This window comes from Harpia harpyja, chromosome 11, assembly GCF_026419915.1.
Source record: "Harpia harpyja isolate bHarHar1 chromosome 11, bHarHar1 primary haplotype, whole genome shotgun sequence".
Classification (NCBI taxonomy): Eukaryota; Metazoa; Chordata; class Aves; order Accipitriformes; family Accipitridae; genus Harpia; species Harpia harpyja.
Window position 1 is genome coordinate 35685163 of NC_068950.1, and position 16472 is coordinate 35701634.

General features: G+C 45.9%; 1 protein-coding gene across 3 annotated transcripts in view; it reads left to right on the forward strand.

Moving 5' to 3' along the window:
* Positions 1-16472, forward strand: part of RAD54L (RAD54 like) — a 23508-nt gene continuing 7036 nt past the window's right edge. For all 3 annotated transcript variants that reach the window (XR_008237137.1, XM_052801201.1, XM_052801200.1), the window contains exons 1-16: positions 1-104; positions 201-305; positions 1362-1481; positions 2249-2309; positions 4083-4218; positions 5000-5069; positions 7543-7831; positions 8308-8432; positions 10286-10436; positions 12346-12472; positions 14608-14682; positions 15118-15248; positions 15356-15466; positions 15612-15735; positions 16054-16132; positions 16240-16419. Coding sequence is in view for 2 of the 3 variants with exons in the window: in XM_052801201.1 (XP_052657161.1) it covers positions 102-104; positions 201-305; positions 1362-1481; positions 2249-2309; positions 4083-4218; positions 5000-5069; positions 7543-7831; positions 8308-8432; positions 10286-10436; positions 12346-12472; positions 14608-14682; positions 15118-15248; positions 15356-15466; positions 15612-15735; positions 16054-16132; positions 16240-16419 (1887 nt within the window). In the remaining variant the exon portion in view is untranslated. The remainder of the gene's footprint in view (positions 105-200; positions 306-1361; positions 1482-2248; positions 2310-4082; positions 4219-4999; positions 5070-7542; positions 7832-8307; positions 8433-10285; positions 10437-12345; positions 12473-14607; positions 14683-15117; positions 15249-15355; positions 15467-15611; positions 15736-16053; positions 16133-16239; positions 16420-16472) is intronic.

Here is a 16472-nt window from a genome sequence, read left to right on the forward strand (position 1 = left end):
GCGGAGCCCGCCCAGCGCCTTTCCCGCCTCCAGCCCGGGGCGCGCGAACCGCTGCGCGCGCGGGAGGTTCTCGCTCCCCCTCACCCCTTCCCTGTGAGGCGATGGTGAGTGCGGGCCGGGCCGGGCCGGGCCGGGCCGGGCTGTGGGGTGCCCCCGGCCCCGCCGTCCCCTCAGTGTTTGTGTGTGTGCCCCTCTTCCAGAGAAGGAGCCTGGCCCCCAGCCAGCTGGCCAAGAGGAAGGCGGGCGACGAGGAGGAGGAGGAGGAAGAGGAGGCAGACGAGGAGGCAGACCGGCATCCCCCGACGGTGAGCGAGGGGCCCCGGGATGTGGCGGCCTCGGCGGGTGGGGGAGACACCTGTGCCCTTCGGTGTCGAGGCCGGCCTCGCCCGGGTGGGGTTAGGGCGGGCTCGGCCCCGTGTGACGCCCGGAGCCTCTCCAGCCGTGGGCCGGGGGATAGGGTGCGGGGTGGCGGCGGACCCGCCGCTGCCCAAGTCAGTCAGTCCCTGGTGCCTGATCGCAGGTTGTTACCGCCCCCGTTTTCTGGGGAGTGAGGGTCAGGCCCCAAGTTTATGCTGTTTTCACCAGTTGGGAGAAAACTCCTGTCTGGGCATCTAGCTGGTGGAAGAACTTCGTTGTGTACAGGTGATGCTTCGTGGTTGTGGAAAAAACTATCCCTGGGAGAGCTTCCAAGTGTTTTGTGGGAGGGCTGGTAACTAGGAATAGGTAGATGTTTAAGACAAACCAGATTGTTATGATGCTATGCTTTATGTCATACAGGTCAAAGAATCTCACTTAGCGCTTTCTGTGTCAAATCCCTTTTTCTGTGCTGGCAGGTGGTTAAAACCGTGCCTCAATCTGAAGAGGACTGTGCTAAATCAGGAAACAGATCAATCACTTGTTTATCTTAATGCCTTGCAATGTGTCTGAAATTTAGGTTTCAGCTTGAGGCCTTTCACCTGCGTAACAACAGATGCTGTGGGAGCCTCTGGGGACTTTCATGTAGTTTGTTCCATGCTATTGACCCTTCTTTTTTTTTCCTTCCGCTTTTTGCAGGGGGTGGGGACAGGATAAATCTTAACACAGACAAGCCTGCCCTTTTACAGGTTAGCAAGTGGTAGCTATTTTCTTAACTAGGACAGTATTTTAAACTTCATACAAGTTAAACTTTAGGGCATGGTGACCTTGGTGGTGTTGCTGGCTCTGCCCTTTGGCAGTGGGGGTGAATCATGATTGTGTCTGTTTAGAGATACTCAGCTGGCTGGGTGAATTGTCTGTGTGGTTACTGAGCATAACAGTGATGCATCTATCTTCTGGTCTCACCGGATGCCCCTGAGTTGTTTTGTCTTGATTCTGTTTTTCAGACTCGGAAGAGACAGAAGCCTGTCAGTGAGACGGAGAGTGGAGAATGTTACAGGTCACCTTTCCGGAAACCCTTGGCTCAGTTGACCAATAGACCTCACTGCCTGGATAGCAGTCAACATGTAAGTGGGTGTTACTGCTGGCATACCATGGCAGGTGGGTTGCATATGGAGCTCATTCATCAAGGATGTCCAAATGCCTCCATGGACTCATTTAATCAGAGGTATTACAGAAGTGCCACACATACACAGAGTCTTTAGGAGACACCTTCTGCAAGCTCCAACCATTTAATGTTGAAGGAGGTGTGGTGGGGGTACTTTCTATAATGGAAATCCTGAATAAGAGAGTTCTCTGGGGTCTAGGTGAAGGACAGTGTGCAGGGATGTGAGTGGCTTTCTACACAGATGGCTCAAGTACTGTCTGCTTGCCTGGTTCTCTCTGGGTTTCCGCTGCTGGAAACTGGGTGCTGGACTGGCTGGGTGCTCGCTGGTCTGGCATGGATGTTCCTACAATGGTAACACAGCTCCTTTACAGGAAATCAATTGCCTGACTGAATTACTAAGGCAGGGGAAAGCAATAGCATTTAAAGAAGTGACTAATGCCAGTGGATTTGGGAAGATGGGAGTTATGAAAAATCAATTTAATGCATTAGAAAACCCAAAGGAAGATAGTTTTGAAAAGCAGAGTTGGTGGGGGGAATTGTGCTGGTTTGTTACTGTCTTCCTTTTGGATATTCTTGAAAACAGTTGGAGTTGAAGCTTGAATAGATTGAATAGAGGGACTCTCAGCACTTGGGAAAATTGAGTTCTCAAAAAATGACCTGGGCTTGCCTTCTTGAGCAATCTCTGTTTTCAGACTTCTTAAGCATGTTTTCTTTTTGAATTCCTAGGAGGCTTTTATCCGCAGCATTTTGTCCAAACCCTTCAAAGTCCCCATTCCAAATTATAAAGGTAAGATGAGGAGGTTTAAGGATTGTCTGTGTTGACTGACTTGGGTAAAACAGATGATGCTCAGGCCTGTCAAATATATCTGTGGGGATTATTGTTATTTTTTGCACTGATGCGTATGTTCCAGAAATCCTGACTTAATTTTGAAAGAAAAATACTGGCACATTAGCAAAGTCTTCATATTTCTTACTAGTGTTTAGTTTGGATAATCCTACATTTCAGAATTGGATTTTGTATTCTTACTGCTATGTATTTGATGTAGTGCCAGAAGATTGTACACCATATCACAAATACAAAAGCAAGATGAATTCCAAGCGATGAAGGTTTACCATCTAAATAATACCCTAATGATACTAACAGACAGAAGGCTGTAGGTGAAAAAGATAGTATGTGCCAGTTTTCTTTCTACTTGGCTTGATGTGTTGAGTCTCAAGGTGATCTTCAAAGCAAAGCAGTATTGAAATTCAAAGCCTCAGCTGGTTTGAATCAGTGAAACACAAGATCTCAGCAATAAATAGACCTGTTCTTGTCCCCTTCTTCCCCTTCACCCCCCAGCTGAAAACTTCAAATGCAGATCAATCAGTTTCACTCAAACTTTAGTTATAAAAATGTGTCCGTAAGCAGACACTGACTATGAAATGACAAGCCCCAAAAGAGTTTGACAAAGTTAGCTTGTGGAAAAGCAGATTTGTCAGGAGGCTAAAACAGAACTGTAACTGGGGAAGCTGCTTTCTGTGACTGTTATCTTCCTCAGGAGATGAGGCTGTTTCATGTGCTCTTTTCTTGGTGTGTACGCACCGCTGCCTCAGCTTGTGATACTTGCTTTGCAAGGAGCTTTGGCAAGCAGCGGGCAAATTGACCCTGCTTGACTCTTTCCCAAGTAAAATCAATCCTGGTGGCACAGTTGCCTGAATTTTGATGGGAAAAGGGATTTCTGTGCATGTTCTTTTTATGTTCATCTCCATTCCAAAACTGTGACATCAAAATACAATACTAGGAAAAGGGACTCATCGTTGGTTTCTGCTTTTCACTGAAATTGGCTCCAAGGCCAAACACCTACTATTGCTCAGCAGAGAGAAAATAATACCCTAGAGTAGGTAATGGCAATATGGTGCTAACTATGATACTGTAAAACTTCATCGCTGTTAAAGATCGCTTCCTGACTTTGCATAAAAGACGCAACTCTGGCTAAGTTGGGGCTAGGTGATTCAAAAAGAGGATTTGACTCAGTATATACTATGTATGTGGGAATGTATTTATTGAGCTGCTGAGTTGTACATTCTGGAATCCTGCTTGTCTTTCAAAAAACTAGAACAACCACCTTTGGGTACTAGGAGTAGCTGCGATGCCCAGAGATAGCTGAGGGAGATGCTGTGCCCATTTATGGTTGGATGCCAGTGGCACAGGTCTGGGATGAAGCTGTCAGTCACCTTGCAAGACAGCTTATACTGTTGTATGCCAGCATATGTGGCATCTGCTGCATCCAGTTGTGCCCATTTTGGTGCTCCCAATGTGGTGGGCAGTGCCATTGCTCCATCTTTGCCTCTGCTCCTTCATTGTATTCTTTCCTGTTGCAGAGCTACCTGCTGTGTGCTGGGCAGAGTGCTGGCCAAAGAACTGCCCTGTGTAGGTTTGCTCTCTGCACTAGTTGTGCCTGCATCTCCACTCCAGCACCCAATTAATTCACTGTTCCTAAACTAATCAGACTCTTCTGCAAGGCTACGCTTTCTTCCAGGAAGAAGTTGTTCTTTGAGTTGTGCCTTTGTTTGCTTTCAGGGCCACTGGGCTTGCGTGCACTGGGTATCAAACGGGCAGGGCTGAGGAGTCCACTCCACGACCCTTTTGAGGAAGGAGCTCTGGTTCTGTACGAGCCCCCGCTGCTGAGTGCCCACGACCAGCTGAAAATAGACAAGTGAGTCATCACCTGGCACAAATGCTTCAGCTCTGACCTCCTTGTATGTGTAGGTTTGTGTGCTTTCTTCTCAAATGTGTCTGAGCTGGGGTCTGAACGTCAAGGGAAGTTTGGTTCCAAGTATTCTGCCTCTGAATTGATTCAGGTATGGTAACAATCAAAGAAGAAATGTACCCATGCCAGATTGTTTATGTTCTTCCACAGGCTGTTTTATCTTCCACTCATCAAAAATTTAAACCTGTCGCAGGGAATGCACACATGGACAAGCTGCTTAGAAAATCTTACGGCTTAGTCGTTAGTCAGGAAACATCAGCATCTAAGGACAAACAAAGGGAGATGACTGACAGTCAAATGTTAGGCTGCCTGTTGGTTTTTATTCTGAAGTAGTTCCTTTTGTGCTGCTGTTATAACTTAAAAGGGCTGTCAGCTGGATCTTTGTGGACAAAGGAGGGGGTTCCTCTCTCCAGTAATGCAGCTACAGTATTGTTATCGAAACAAGAAAATAATAATGACTTTTTAACTGTGTCTGAACCACATTCTGCCCTTGTTTTAACCACAGCCCGAATACATGGTTTCACTGATGTTTTAGATTGTAGATCAGGCCCCTGTGACTTCATTCTCAAAACTGAATTAATCCATTTTTCACTTTCTTGTTGGCAGTTGCTTCCCTCATGCCACTGGGGAGTCCTCAGTATAGCAGTGAGATTTAAAAAAAAACCTAAACATATGCTGTGCCGAGTTCATTAATCACAGTGTCTTCTTCCTTGACTGCCTCCTGCAGGGACAAAGCACCTGTCCATGTTGTGGTGGATCCTGTCCTCAGCCGTGTTTTACGGCCCCATCAGAGAGAAGTAAGTTTTCCATCAGGACCTGAGGGTATGGCTGGAGGACTTGGTGCTTTTCAAAAAGCTGCAGTTCCTCTGCTGGAATTGTTACCCACCAGCTGTGAGGTCTACATAGACCTCACAGACTAACAGTGTGTGACAGCTTAACAGACTCTAGTCTGTTGCAAATGCGAAGTGAAACATTTGTTTTAACCATCCTCTTAGAAGCCTGAATGCTGCAAATATTCTCTGTCCTGTGTTAAGCAAGAGGACATGCTGGGAGTATTACAACAGTCCTGTTTGTCCTTAAAAATGTGGAAAGTTACTGCTTTCTTGTGGGTAAGAACTTTCTCTTCTCTTGCCTCTGATCTAGCAGGGTCAGAGCACTCCCAGCCTAAATATGATGCTGCCTAATGCACAGGTGTGTTCTCTGCGGGCTTGTAGGTCAGGTCAGCTGATAGTGGAAACTGGGGAGTTTCTGTGACCACTGTGCACTGGTTGCGCAGGTCTAGGAAAGCACATTGGTTGACGTTTGTGTCACCAGTGATACCTTAGGAAAAGACCAGATTCTGCAGGGAGATGGGATCTTGCAGAGTCAGGGCTGAAAGTCCAGTCTTTACTTATATTGAAGTCTGAACATGTAGCTCTGCTGAGTGGAACTCAGTGTAGAAGATGATGGTATATAGTTGCAATAAATTATGTTGCAGCCCAGTCTTGAGTTGGTCAGGGCAGACTGTCCACCACTGTGTTTTGCTGGTCAGCAGAATTAATTGGATCCACAGTCTCTGAGTCAGGAAACACTAAAGCTCTTCTTTCTGGTACTGTGGTTCCCAGCACTGTGGAGTAGATTCCTACTTCATTGTGTTTTATTTGGAGGCTACCCTTTGTAGGTGTGAGCTCTCTGTGACCTACGTAGACTTGGAATTCGCCAGTGGAGAGTGCTGAAAAACATTTTGTGTCATAAATATGTGCAACATCACAATATCAAAGCAGTGGGTACTAATCTCCAAATATCTAATGTAGGTATCTGGACAGTTTGAAGTTCATCACAGATGCAGTATATTATCATTTAAGCCTAGAGGCAGCACAGATGGAAGTTGTGATTGCTGATCTTGCAGGCTAAGCAGGTCAAGCTGGATGTGTCCCTGCGTGGGAGATCTTCAGATGGCTCCGAGAGCGCTGTAGGCTGCTCCTAGCTTGTACTTTTATCTCAGGGTTGGTACTGAACCTGTGACCCAGTGTAATGCTCATCTCTGGCTACACAGCTGGAGGCACTTTGGTTTTGGGTAAGATACTGCCTGCTGGTGCTTTTGTCAAGTAATGATAGTTATGTTGGTGTCCTATACACACTGTCTGTTTTTTCACAGCTAGGTGTCTCTGATAAAGCAGTCTCTGTTCTAGTCTAACTAATAAGTCTTTGCCTGCTAAGATTCCTGTGCTGCTCTATTCAGGTGATGCTCCCAGACTGTTGTACAGCTTTGCTCTGTCTTTGTCATCTCTTATGCCCAGTTGCTGGGAGGTTACCCAACTGGAGCCCCAGTGAAAAGCACTCTTTTAGTCAGTAATGTATTTCATAGTTGTTCAACTGGCTTAAGTAAACTTCATTAATCTGTTGTTAAGGGCCTAAGAAAGAAAGAAAAGGACTTGAAAGTGCAAGAGAAAGTGCTCCATTGACCAGTCCTAAATAGTGGAGCACAGAGGGGTGAATCCATCCAGGTGTGTTTAGGTTGCGTCCCTCACTCCCTGCTCTGTTGACACAATGCAGGGAGCTTGTATGTTCCCAGGACAGTGCCCCTCAGTTTTCTCTGACCCTCTATCCTCACATGATAGAAGAACATTTTGCAGAGTCTGTCCCTATTATTTGTCTTGGTGATGTGTCAGAGCCTAACGCAGGGCTTGAGCTCTTCTCCCACCATGTGACATGGGCTATAACCTCAGCCCTGTGCCTTCTCTGAAGCTAAATCCGCTTTGGACCTTGAGTCCCCAGGTGAGTCATTGCACTTCTAGGCAGAAGTGATGAGGGCTGCTGATAGTATTCTGGGAGTTAATCAGGCAGCAGAAACAATTCTGCTCACTCTATGATTCTGTGTTTTTAAAACTACCTAACTGGGTATTGTTAAGATAATTAACCTGTTTGCAGTGATTGATGCAGGTTAGCTGATGACCTGGGCCTATCTAATGCAGCTAAGGGTAGAAATTTCTGGGAACTCACGTCAGGAAGCTAATTATAATTGTACAGTTAAAATGTAGCAAGATTTCGTGCATGTTATGAGGTACGTGTTGGCACCAGTAATGTCATTCCAAACTGGATGTGGCTGCATTTTAGCTGTGTCTCAAGTGATTTCCCCCTGTCTCATTAGAACACTGCACGTCCCTAGGGATGTGCTACGCAGATTTGCCGTTGTAGTATCAGTCCTGTGCATTGCGGTAATGCAGCTGTAATGAAGTTGTCATTCTGCTGATGTCCCCATCCTGCTCTGAAAGAACAATTTTTTGGCAGGGAGTGAAATTCCTCTGGGACTGTGTGACGAGCCGGCGGATCCCTGGGAGTCATGGCTGTATCATGGCAGATGAAATGGGCCTGGGCAAAACCCTGCAGTGCATCACACTCATGTGGACACTTCTCCGGCAAAGTCCAGACTGCAAGCCGGAAATTGAGAAAGCCATGGTGGTGTCTCCCTCCAGCCTGGTGAGAAACTGGTACAATGAAGTAGAGAAATGGCTGGGGGGAAGGATCCAGCCACTGGCCATTGATGGAGGCTCCAAAGAAGAGATTGACCGTAAACTAGGTACAGAAATGTTTGCAAATGGTGCGGTTGCCTGGCTTAGGTTGAAATCTTGCATTGGAAGAAGCCTACAGCAGCTGATGTGAATATCTCTGAGCTGTCATTAGAGCTCTTGGAGACTGATGGAAGTCTCTCCACTAACATGTTTAGATCAGGCCCTTGCATGTTTGGTAATAGTTGGTATTTTGGAATAATCCAAGTCCAGTCATGTGCTTAAGTTAGGGCAGTCCCAGTGCCTCCTCTTTATTCCAGCCAGAAGCCCGGAAAGGAGTGGGCAGAGGTGGGAGGGGGATAGAAATGGGGACAGTTGTGGAGAAAGGAGCATGGGTACATGTGGGTGGAAGGGATGCTACAGAGTAATTGAAACAGACAGGTTTTCCTAGATTTTTAAGGCAAAAGTTGTGACTACAGAGCTTGAACCCTTTTCTATTAGTCTTCCTCATCCCTCTTTTTTTCCTTTTCCCCCTTTCTATCTGCAGTTGGCTTTATGAACCAGCGTGGCCTACGAGTGCCTTCACCCATCCTGATCATCTCCTATGAGACCTTCCGACTCCATGCTGAGGCATTACAGAAGGGCAGTGTTGGGCTGGTCATATGTGATGAGGTACAGGGGAATCTTTAAGGAGAATCTGTTCCTGATATTTTCTCGAGATCCGGGCAAAACTGGCTCTGCTTTCTTAAAAGGGGGGAGGGCAGCAGGAAACAAGGTTTAGCTGTGGACAGCACCCTTTCTGGTGTTTGAGAGGCTCTGGGTAACTGGCTTATCCATACAGGATATGTTCAGGTGAGCCTGAACAGGAGAGGCTGTTTTCAGGAGCTGAGATATGAAGAAAATCCAGGTGGTGGTAACTGTGGCCACTTTGTAGGTCCCTGACAGGGTGGGGGCACCTACTAGGGTCCTCGCAGTGTGAAATACGTAGCAGAAAGATCCACTGCCTGTCTCTGACTCTGAAAGAGGCCTCACTCTATTGGGATGGTAGCGCCCTGGCTCACTGATCTGGTTTTCATTTGTTCGTGTTTGTCTTTGCTAAAGTGAGAAGTACTTTCTGTTTGGCCTGGCCTCATGTTCTGCCGAGTAATTTTTAACTTGGCTCTGTTTTGAGCAAGAGGTTGGACTGGAGACTCCTGAGGTTTCCCAACCTAAATGATTGTGTGATTCAGTATGCTCTTGTGTGTGGAGTTGGCTGCTGTCAGCCACTTTATCTGGCCACCTTACTCTGTGCTCCTGGGGGATTTTGAAGGGCACTCCTATGGCAGGAGTCTCTTCCGCTCTCTGCAGTCTCCTGCTTGGGGCAGAGGCAGGAGAGCTGGGTGAGAGTTACCTCGTGTACTGCTTGTTCAAGAGGAGGCAGACCTGGCTTTACTCCCTGCTTGCTGACTGCTGGATCTAGCTTTGCCAAGGCTGTGTTGTCAAGCTGTGCTTTCACATGGCTGAAATGGAGTTGTTTTTTCATTTATCGTTCCCTATTTGTGGTTATAGGTGGTGAGAGCCAGAGATGCTCTGAAGGACAAAATAAAACAAATGCCCTCTGCCTCCTTGAAACGATCAAACTGGGAGCCTCAGCCACTGTTGAGGTGTCTTCTGCTGCCAGTTAGAGGGGATTTGTTGAATAGCGGTGCCACCCAGTGGTTTGATTTTGTATTTGCTAGAACAGTGCTGAGGAGCTTAAAAAGAGTGAACGTCCTCACAAGTGTAACTCCCATCCACTTTTTATCTACCGAGTCCATGACTGCCCGCACCTCTTGGTGCCCCTGGGATGGGGCCAGCAGCTAGCAATGCTGGGAATGCAGGTCCTTGGCCTTCTGTATGTTCCCAATAAATACTCAGTTCTGCAGTGGTCTGGCACTTGTGAAAAGCATCTCATCACATATGCTTTATCCTACAGCATAGCACTCAGATGCTAATAAAGTTGCTTTTCCCAGGCATGGGAAATGGGGCCTGTATTCAGATTACCCCTGTAAGAGGTGCAGAACCTCTTTTTATTAGTGTGCAAAGGCCTGGCAATCCTGGATATAGGTGGTCTTCAATGGCTTGTGATCTTGATCTTTGGTGATATAATGTTACTGGTCTAGAGTTCAGTGCCTAGTGTTGGTAGCTGAAAACATCCCTGTCTTTGAATGGGAAACAGTTCTTATAGTTAGACCACATCTTGGTTGTTATTTTCATGGTAGGCCCTCTTGCCTGGATGTGACTTGGATGTTCCTGGTCTGGGAAGCTTGTAATGTCATGTTTCCTCACGTAATGGCTTCAGGTTTCCCACCAGATTCTTGCCTTTGAAAGAAGTCTGTCACAACAGCTGAATACACGTACAACACTTAGTCCACAACCAGGAATGGGAAAAGTGGTGAGATGCCTTGTGGGAGATACAGCGTATCCGTGTTGATGAGGATCTCCAAGTTGCTTCCCGTCAGGGCCACTGGCTTTATCAGCTTCATTCCTTTTTTCTTTTTTCAAAGGGCCATAGACTGAAGAACTCTGAAAACCAAACATACCAGGCTCTCAACAGCTTAAATACACCTCGACGAGTCCTTATCTCAGGCACCCCCATTCAGAACGACCTGCTTGAATATTTCAGTCTGGTGCACTTCGTCAATTCAGGCATCCTAGGTAAGAGTTGAACGTGTGAGAGACATGAGGGAGGGGGAAGTTGCTGGCAAGGCCTCTCCTAGTTACCAGTGCCAGCAAAAGCAGCAACCAAGACATTAGTGAGAGGAAAGGTCATGTACAGGTTGGACACTTACTCTCCCTCAGCTTGTATCCAGAAAGTCTAGATGAGGGTCCCGTGTTCTAGAGGCTGTATATCATCAGAGCTCTGTTTCAAGAAGATTGTAATTTAAAGTACACCAGTCTAACAGGTATTTTGGAAGGGGAATTAATTAAGGTAAAATGAATATATGACCCTGAGTATTACATGGCTGATCTTGTGTAGCTATACTGGTCAGCCAAAATGTCCACGTAGGCTAGGAGTTTGTCTACCAATAAGCCCTTAGAGATACTGCAGGAGTTGCTGGGCAGGAAGAGCTAGCTCATAATGGTACTTCCCACAATACTCCCAGGCTATAGCAAATCCAGAAATCTAAGCCAGGAATGATGTCTGTGTAGGAGAGGCTCCATGCAGAGGAAGGTTTGACATAACATGTTCTCTGTGTTGAGTACAGAGGCAGCCTGGGAGACAGCTTTTCCCCGCTCTCTCTCTTGTATCCATCTGGCACAGGACATTGAAGTGACTGGTGCAAGGCAGAATGGTGTACCTTGTGGCAGAGTTAGGCAACAAAGCTCGAATTTCTGGCAGTCTGCCATCCCACTTTCAGATAATCTGAGAGAAAGCTGAGGGTGAAGCATTTGGAGTTAAGACTGCTCTTGTTTTTTAAGGCAAAGGAGGCCTGTGAATATGGGGTTAACTTCACCTGAGATAGAAAGAAAAGACTCTGGAGGAGAGATACTGATTAGTGTGAGTTTTCAGGGTCAAACACCTTCTACAATTGCTAGTAGCAGACTGAAATATTCGGTCTCTGGCTCTTATGCTCTGCTTATGTCTCCAAGCTCTGGTTTCATTTTAAAAGCAAAGTAGTCTTTGCATCCTCTCCTGCATCACTGGGTTAGGAGCAGGTCTATTGCTTTCCAGTGCGGAGCAGCTTGGCTTTGTCGAGAGGTAATTTTTTCTGTCAAGGAATGAAAATAAACCAATCTGTAAGTCATTTCCTTATTGCTGTAACTTGTCACCTGTGTTTATCTCGGATTGTTTGGCGTCCAGTCCAAGAGGCTTCTCATTAATTTTAGTGCATACACAATTCTAGTTAAACACCATTCATCAGGTTCTTAGTCTTACAAGCAGCATTTGGGCCATATTTTTTTCTGTTCAGCTGTTTTGCTCCCAGGATTTCTCAAGGAAAGGATGGGATGGGGTGGTAGATGTTCTACATCTGCTTTTTCCATGTGCTTCAATTTTGGGTAGTTATTACAAGGAGCTGATGTGATTTCCCCTGCCCCCCTTGACCTGTACTTTGGGCAAGCCTAGTCTCCCTGTAGTTCCAGTTCGTTCTCTCTGAGGTGAGGTTAATACTGTAACTACTGCCAGCAAAGCTGCATGCATGCATGCAGTAGTCATTTTTCCCTCTTTCAGCCTATGACCAGTAATAAGCAACTGATTACAGATAATTTTGGAACAGGCACACGTAATGCTGCACTATTGTTTGCAAGGACAAAATCTGAGAGTAAAAGTATAGCTGGAATGTAAGCAAAAACAGTACACACCTGACTGGACTCAGGTTTAACTAAAATTGTATGACCTTTGGCAGTGCATTGTTGTTGGAGTACAGAACAATTGTCTGTTGTACAGATTTGCCTGCCTTGTTTGAATCTTTCCTGGCTAGAAGGGAAAACAATCAGACTGATGGGATGGGTGTTTGTTTTATCTGCTGGGCCCCATGCTTGTGGTATGATAAGTGGGGCTGTGGGGTACTGATCAAAGGTTATTTGGTAGTAGTTGTCACCTTTTCACTTCTGTTTTGTACAGGGACTGCACAGGAATTTAAAAGACATTTTGAAATTCCCATCTTGAAAGGCAGAGATGCGGATGCAAGTGAAGCTGAGCGACACAAAGGAGAAGAGAGGCTTAAAGAGCTGATCAGCATTGTGAACAGGTGAACTTCATCCCTCTTCCCTTTGCAGAGCTTTTGCATAAACCCTTGGTGAACACTCATATCTTTTCAAATTACAGTTGTAGCTGTAATGAATTCTCTTGCCAGTTATGTCTATTCAGCAAGTGACTGTGCAAGTATTTATTGCCTAAGAAATCTACATGGCATGTAGCTTTAGTCTGAAAAATAGCACATTGACGTGGCACAGTTAGCTGCAGTCATCCCCAAGCAAATGTACTCAGATACTGAATCATGATTTGACTCTTATGTTTCTGTTTTCTCCTGGGATCTGAATAGTCAGGCAACATCCTTTTATTTGTGTTAACATAACTACAGTGTAGACTGGGTCATACTTGAGATCCATCCAGGGGTTGGATGTTGAGTGGCAGACAGAAAGAGTATAAAGAATGTCGCTCAGTTCTGCTGTTGATTGCCCAAGTCACAGAAGAGTCCAGCTCACACTGTCATAGCTGTGTTGGATCTGTAGGGCTAATGGGATTAGACTGCTAGTGTCAGAGATGTGACTTTTGATCACCAAGAAGCACCTCTGTGATGTAAAATACTGTCTTATTTCTCTTTGGTTGATTTTTGGTATTTGTTTAAACCTGGCTTCTTTTCTGTTCATGAATACAAACAATTTATCTGCATCTGCTGGCAATCACTTGTCTCTCTCTTAAGAACTCTTAGTAGATACTCTTTTGAATTCTCATCGTTACTGGTGTCTGTCTCTTTTTTTTTTTTTTTTTTTTTTATCTGAGCTTTTGTAACCATCACAAATACAATCCTGCTGTTCATAGTCATGGTAAATCGAATTTCACACTGAGTACAGCTTCTCTATAGAGACAGCCCTGACCTTGACTCTGGGCAGCTTGCAGAAGCCTAAGAGAAAGGAAAGGTTGGGAGAAGAAGAGCATATTCCTTCTTGAGGTGCATTTATTTCTTTTATAGTTGATGGAAAAGGGGTGTAAAAGTGTGTTCAGGAATGCTTGTGCCTGGCTGTGTTGAGGTCTGTGTCCTTTCCTTTATTGTGCAACAGTCATGATACACAAATAGGGAAGATGAAGTACATAAGTAGTAACAGATGAATTGGTTGAATTTGGTAGCAATTACAAATGAGACAGTGATGCAAAGATATGTGGAATCATAGGTGTAAGGCTGGAAGGGCCCTGAAGAAGGCATTTAATCCATCTTGCTGTCCCAACATAGAAGGTGTTAGACCTAAACCATCCCTTACTTAGCCCCCACCCAGCACTGAAGACCTTACAAATTCCCCAGGACACCTTTTTCAGGGCATCACTGTCTTTGCAGTTAGAAAATGCTCTTAATGTGTAACATAAATCTTCCTTACCACAGTTTAAGCCTGTTACTTTTCATCCTACTGCTTATGGGTTTGGAGACCAGATTATTTCTTTCTTTAACAGCCTTTGATGGATTTGGGGGCTGTCATATATCCCTGCTGTCTTTCTTCTGTAGGTTGCATAACATCTTATTTTCAATGTTTCCTGGCAGAACTGGGTTTCTGCACCTCTTTCTTATTCTGGTTGCTCAGTTCAGCACTTTTTCTAGTCCATCCCATCTTTTCTAAAGTGTGGTAGAACTGCTCCATGGGGCATTTCTATAGCCCCAAAGGATATGCCCTTTGCTGAAATCTTGGGCCAGACAAAGAACCCATCTTGGCTGAGGATGGCTGCTAAGTTATTACGTGGGGAGCTGCCTGCTTGTGCTTTGGGTTATGTCCATGGTGTGTGGTGATTAAATCCTGTCCTTGTTTGCTGTCCATGCCCCTGGTCTGTTGTAGCTTATGCTGAGAATGCCATTGGTAGTCTGAGGAAGAGCTGAGTTTCTCTCGTAAGGGACTGGGCTCTGTTACGTGGAATTATGCCTGATCCTTTCAAATCTCATGAACCAAATTTGGAAGCCTCACAAAAACAGTGGGTTATATTGGGCTCCGTAGCATGGGCTGATGGAGCCTCCTAGTGTGGATGGTGGGTGTCTGGCCTTTACCATGTGTTGGACTGTCACAGGCTTCTGGAGATAAGGTGTCAGAGGGACTTTCTGTGGAGCTTGTGAGGAATAATAGTGATACAACAGGGTTTTGATGTCATCCAAGCATCTGACCTTAATTTCCCTCCCTGCAGGTGTCTAATCCGAAGAACTTCAGACATCCTGTCCAAATACCTGCCAGTGAAGATCGAGCAGGTGGTCTGCTGCAGGTATCAGAAAGCATGTAATCTGCCTCGGAAACGGGAGGAGCAACAGGAAGGACTGAAAAGTTGCAAAAAGCACTCCAATGCTTGTGGTGACTGCTTCCCTTTAGGAGTGTGATTGTAGCCATTGTCAATATGTTGCTTTTCCTCCTGAAGCAGGGGTGGACAAGCTGCAACTGGTGGTTCCGCCAGCCAGCTGGCATGCTCTGGGCAGCTGTGTACAGCAGAGCCCTGGGGCTGTGCATAGTATCTGCAAGCTTCTCTTCCAGCTCTGGGTTGAGATATCAGTGCTCTACCATCAGCCTTGGAGGCAGTTCTAGGCTGTCCGTGCTGTAGCTAAAAAAAAATCGGGCTAAAAGGAACCCACTGTGTAGACGCAGGATGAAAGATGGGGTTGGTTTGGGGGCAGGCTGAGACTGCAGAGCTCTTGTTCTGTTTCAGACTGACACCTCTGCAGGCTGAGCTGTACAAGAACTTCCTGAAGCAAGCCAAGCCAGTGGAAGAGCTGAAGGAGGGCAAAATCAGTGTGTCATCTCTCTCTTCCATCACTTCCTTGAAGAAGCTCTGCAATCGTGAGTAGTTCCACTCATGTGATAGGTTTGGTTTTTGCACTGCTGGTGGGGTTTTTTTGGGTCTCCCTTGTGCACTGCACAGCCTCTGAGCTCTGTTTGTTCTCCAGACCCTGCTCTTATCCATGATAAGTGTGTAGAAGAGGAAGAAGGTTTTATGGGAGTCCTGGACTTGTTCCCTGCCGGCTACAGCACCAAATCTGTGGAGCCCCAGCTTTCAGGTGCTGTGGAACTCAACAGTACAAATGTGCTGCCTAACACAGGCAACCACGAGACTATATTTGGCATCTTATCAAGTACCCCTCTAAGGACTGGAATTTGGGAACTTCTGCTCTAGCTTTATTCTTTCGTTCTTTTTTTATCCAGGAAAGATGCTGGTTTTGGACTACATCCTTGCTGTTACAAAAAGCACCAGCAATGACAAGGTGGTCTTAGTGTCTAACTACACTCAGACACTGGACCTATTTGAAAAGCTCTGCAGGAACAGAAGGTTTGTCTTTGGGCTTCATTTGTTTAATCTTGCAAGACTGTACTTGCAGCCTACACTGTAAAAGAAACTGGCTATTTTTAAAGTTTCTATCAGCAGGAACTTGTGATCCGTCTTTTACCTCAGATGTTCCTGAATTGGAACTAATGTGGCTTGTGCTTTGGCTACTGGGGTCACTCAGCAGAAAAGCTCTGGCTCTCTGCAAGCTCCTAAAGCCCAGGGCCTTGTTACAAGGCTGTTGGTGAAAAGATTTTTCTCTTTCAAGTAGGATGCTCTAAAGGTCTCAGCAGTCTGATTTGTAGTAAATGCTGTATATTCTAGGTATTTATATGTTCGGCTGGATGGCACCATGTCCATTAAAAAGAGAGCAAAGATTGTGGAGCGATTCAACAGCCCCTCGGTAAGTAGAACCTGCCAGATGTGAGCAGCTCTCCTGCCAGTTCTGAATGCTGTGAGTAGAAGTACAGCTGCCTCTGTAGTTTAATCCAAGCCTGCCTTTTTCCACAGAGCCCTGAGTTTATCTTCATGTTAAGCAGCAAAGCAGGTGGCTGTGGTTTGAATTTAATTGGGGCTAACAGACTGGTTATGTTCGACCCAGACTGGAATCCAGCTAATGATGAGCAGGCCATGGCTCGTGTGTGGCGGGATGGCCAGAAGAAGACATGCTATATCTATCGACTGCTTTCAGTGAGTCCTAATCCTCTCACCTCCTCAACATGGAATTCTTGGTGCCAACCCAA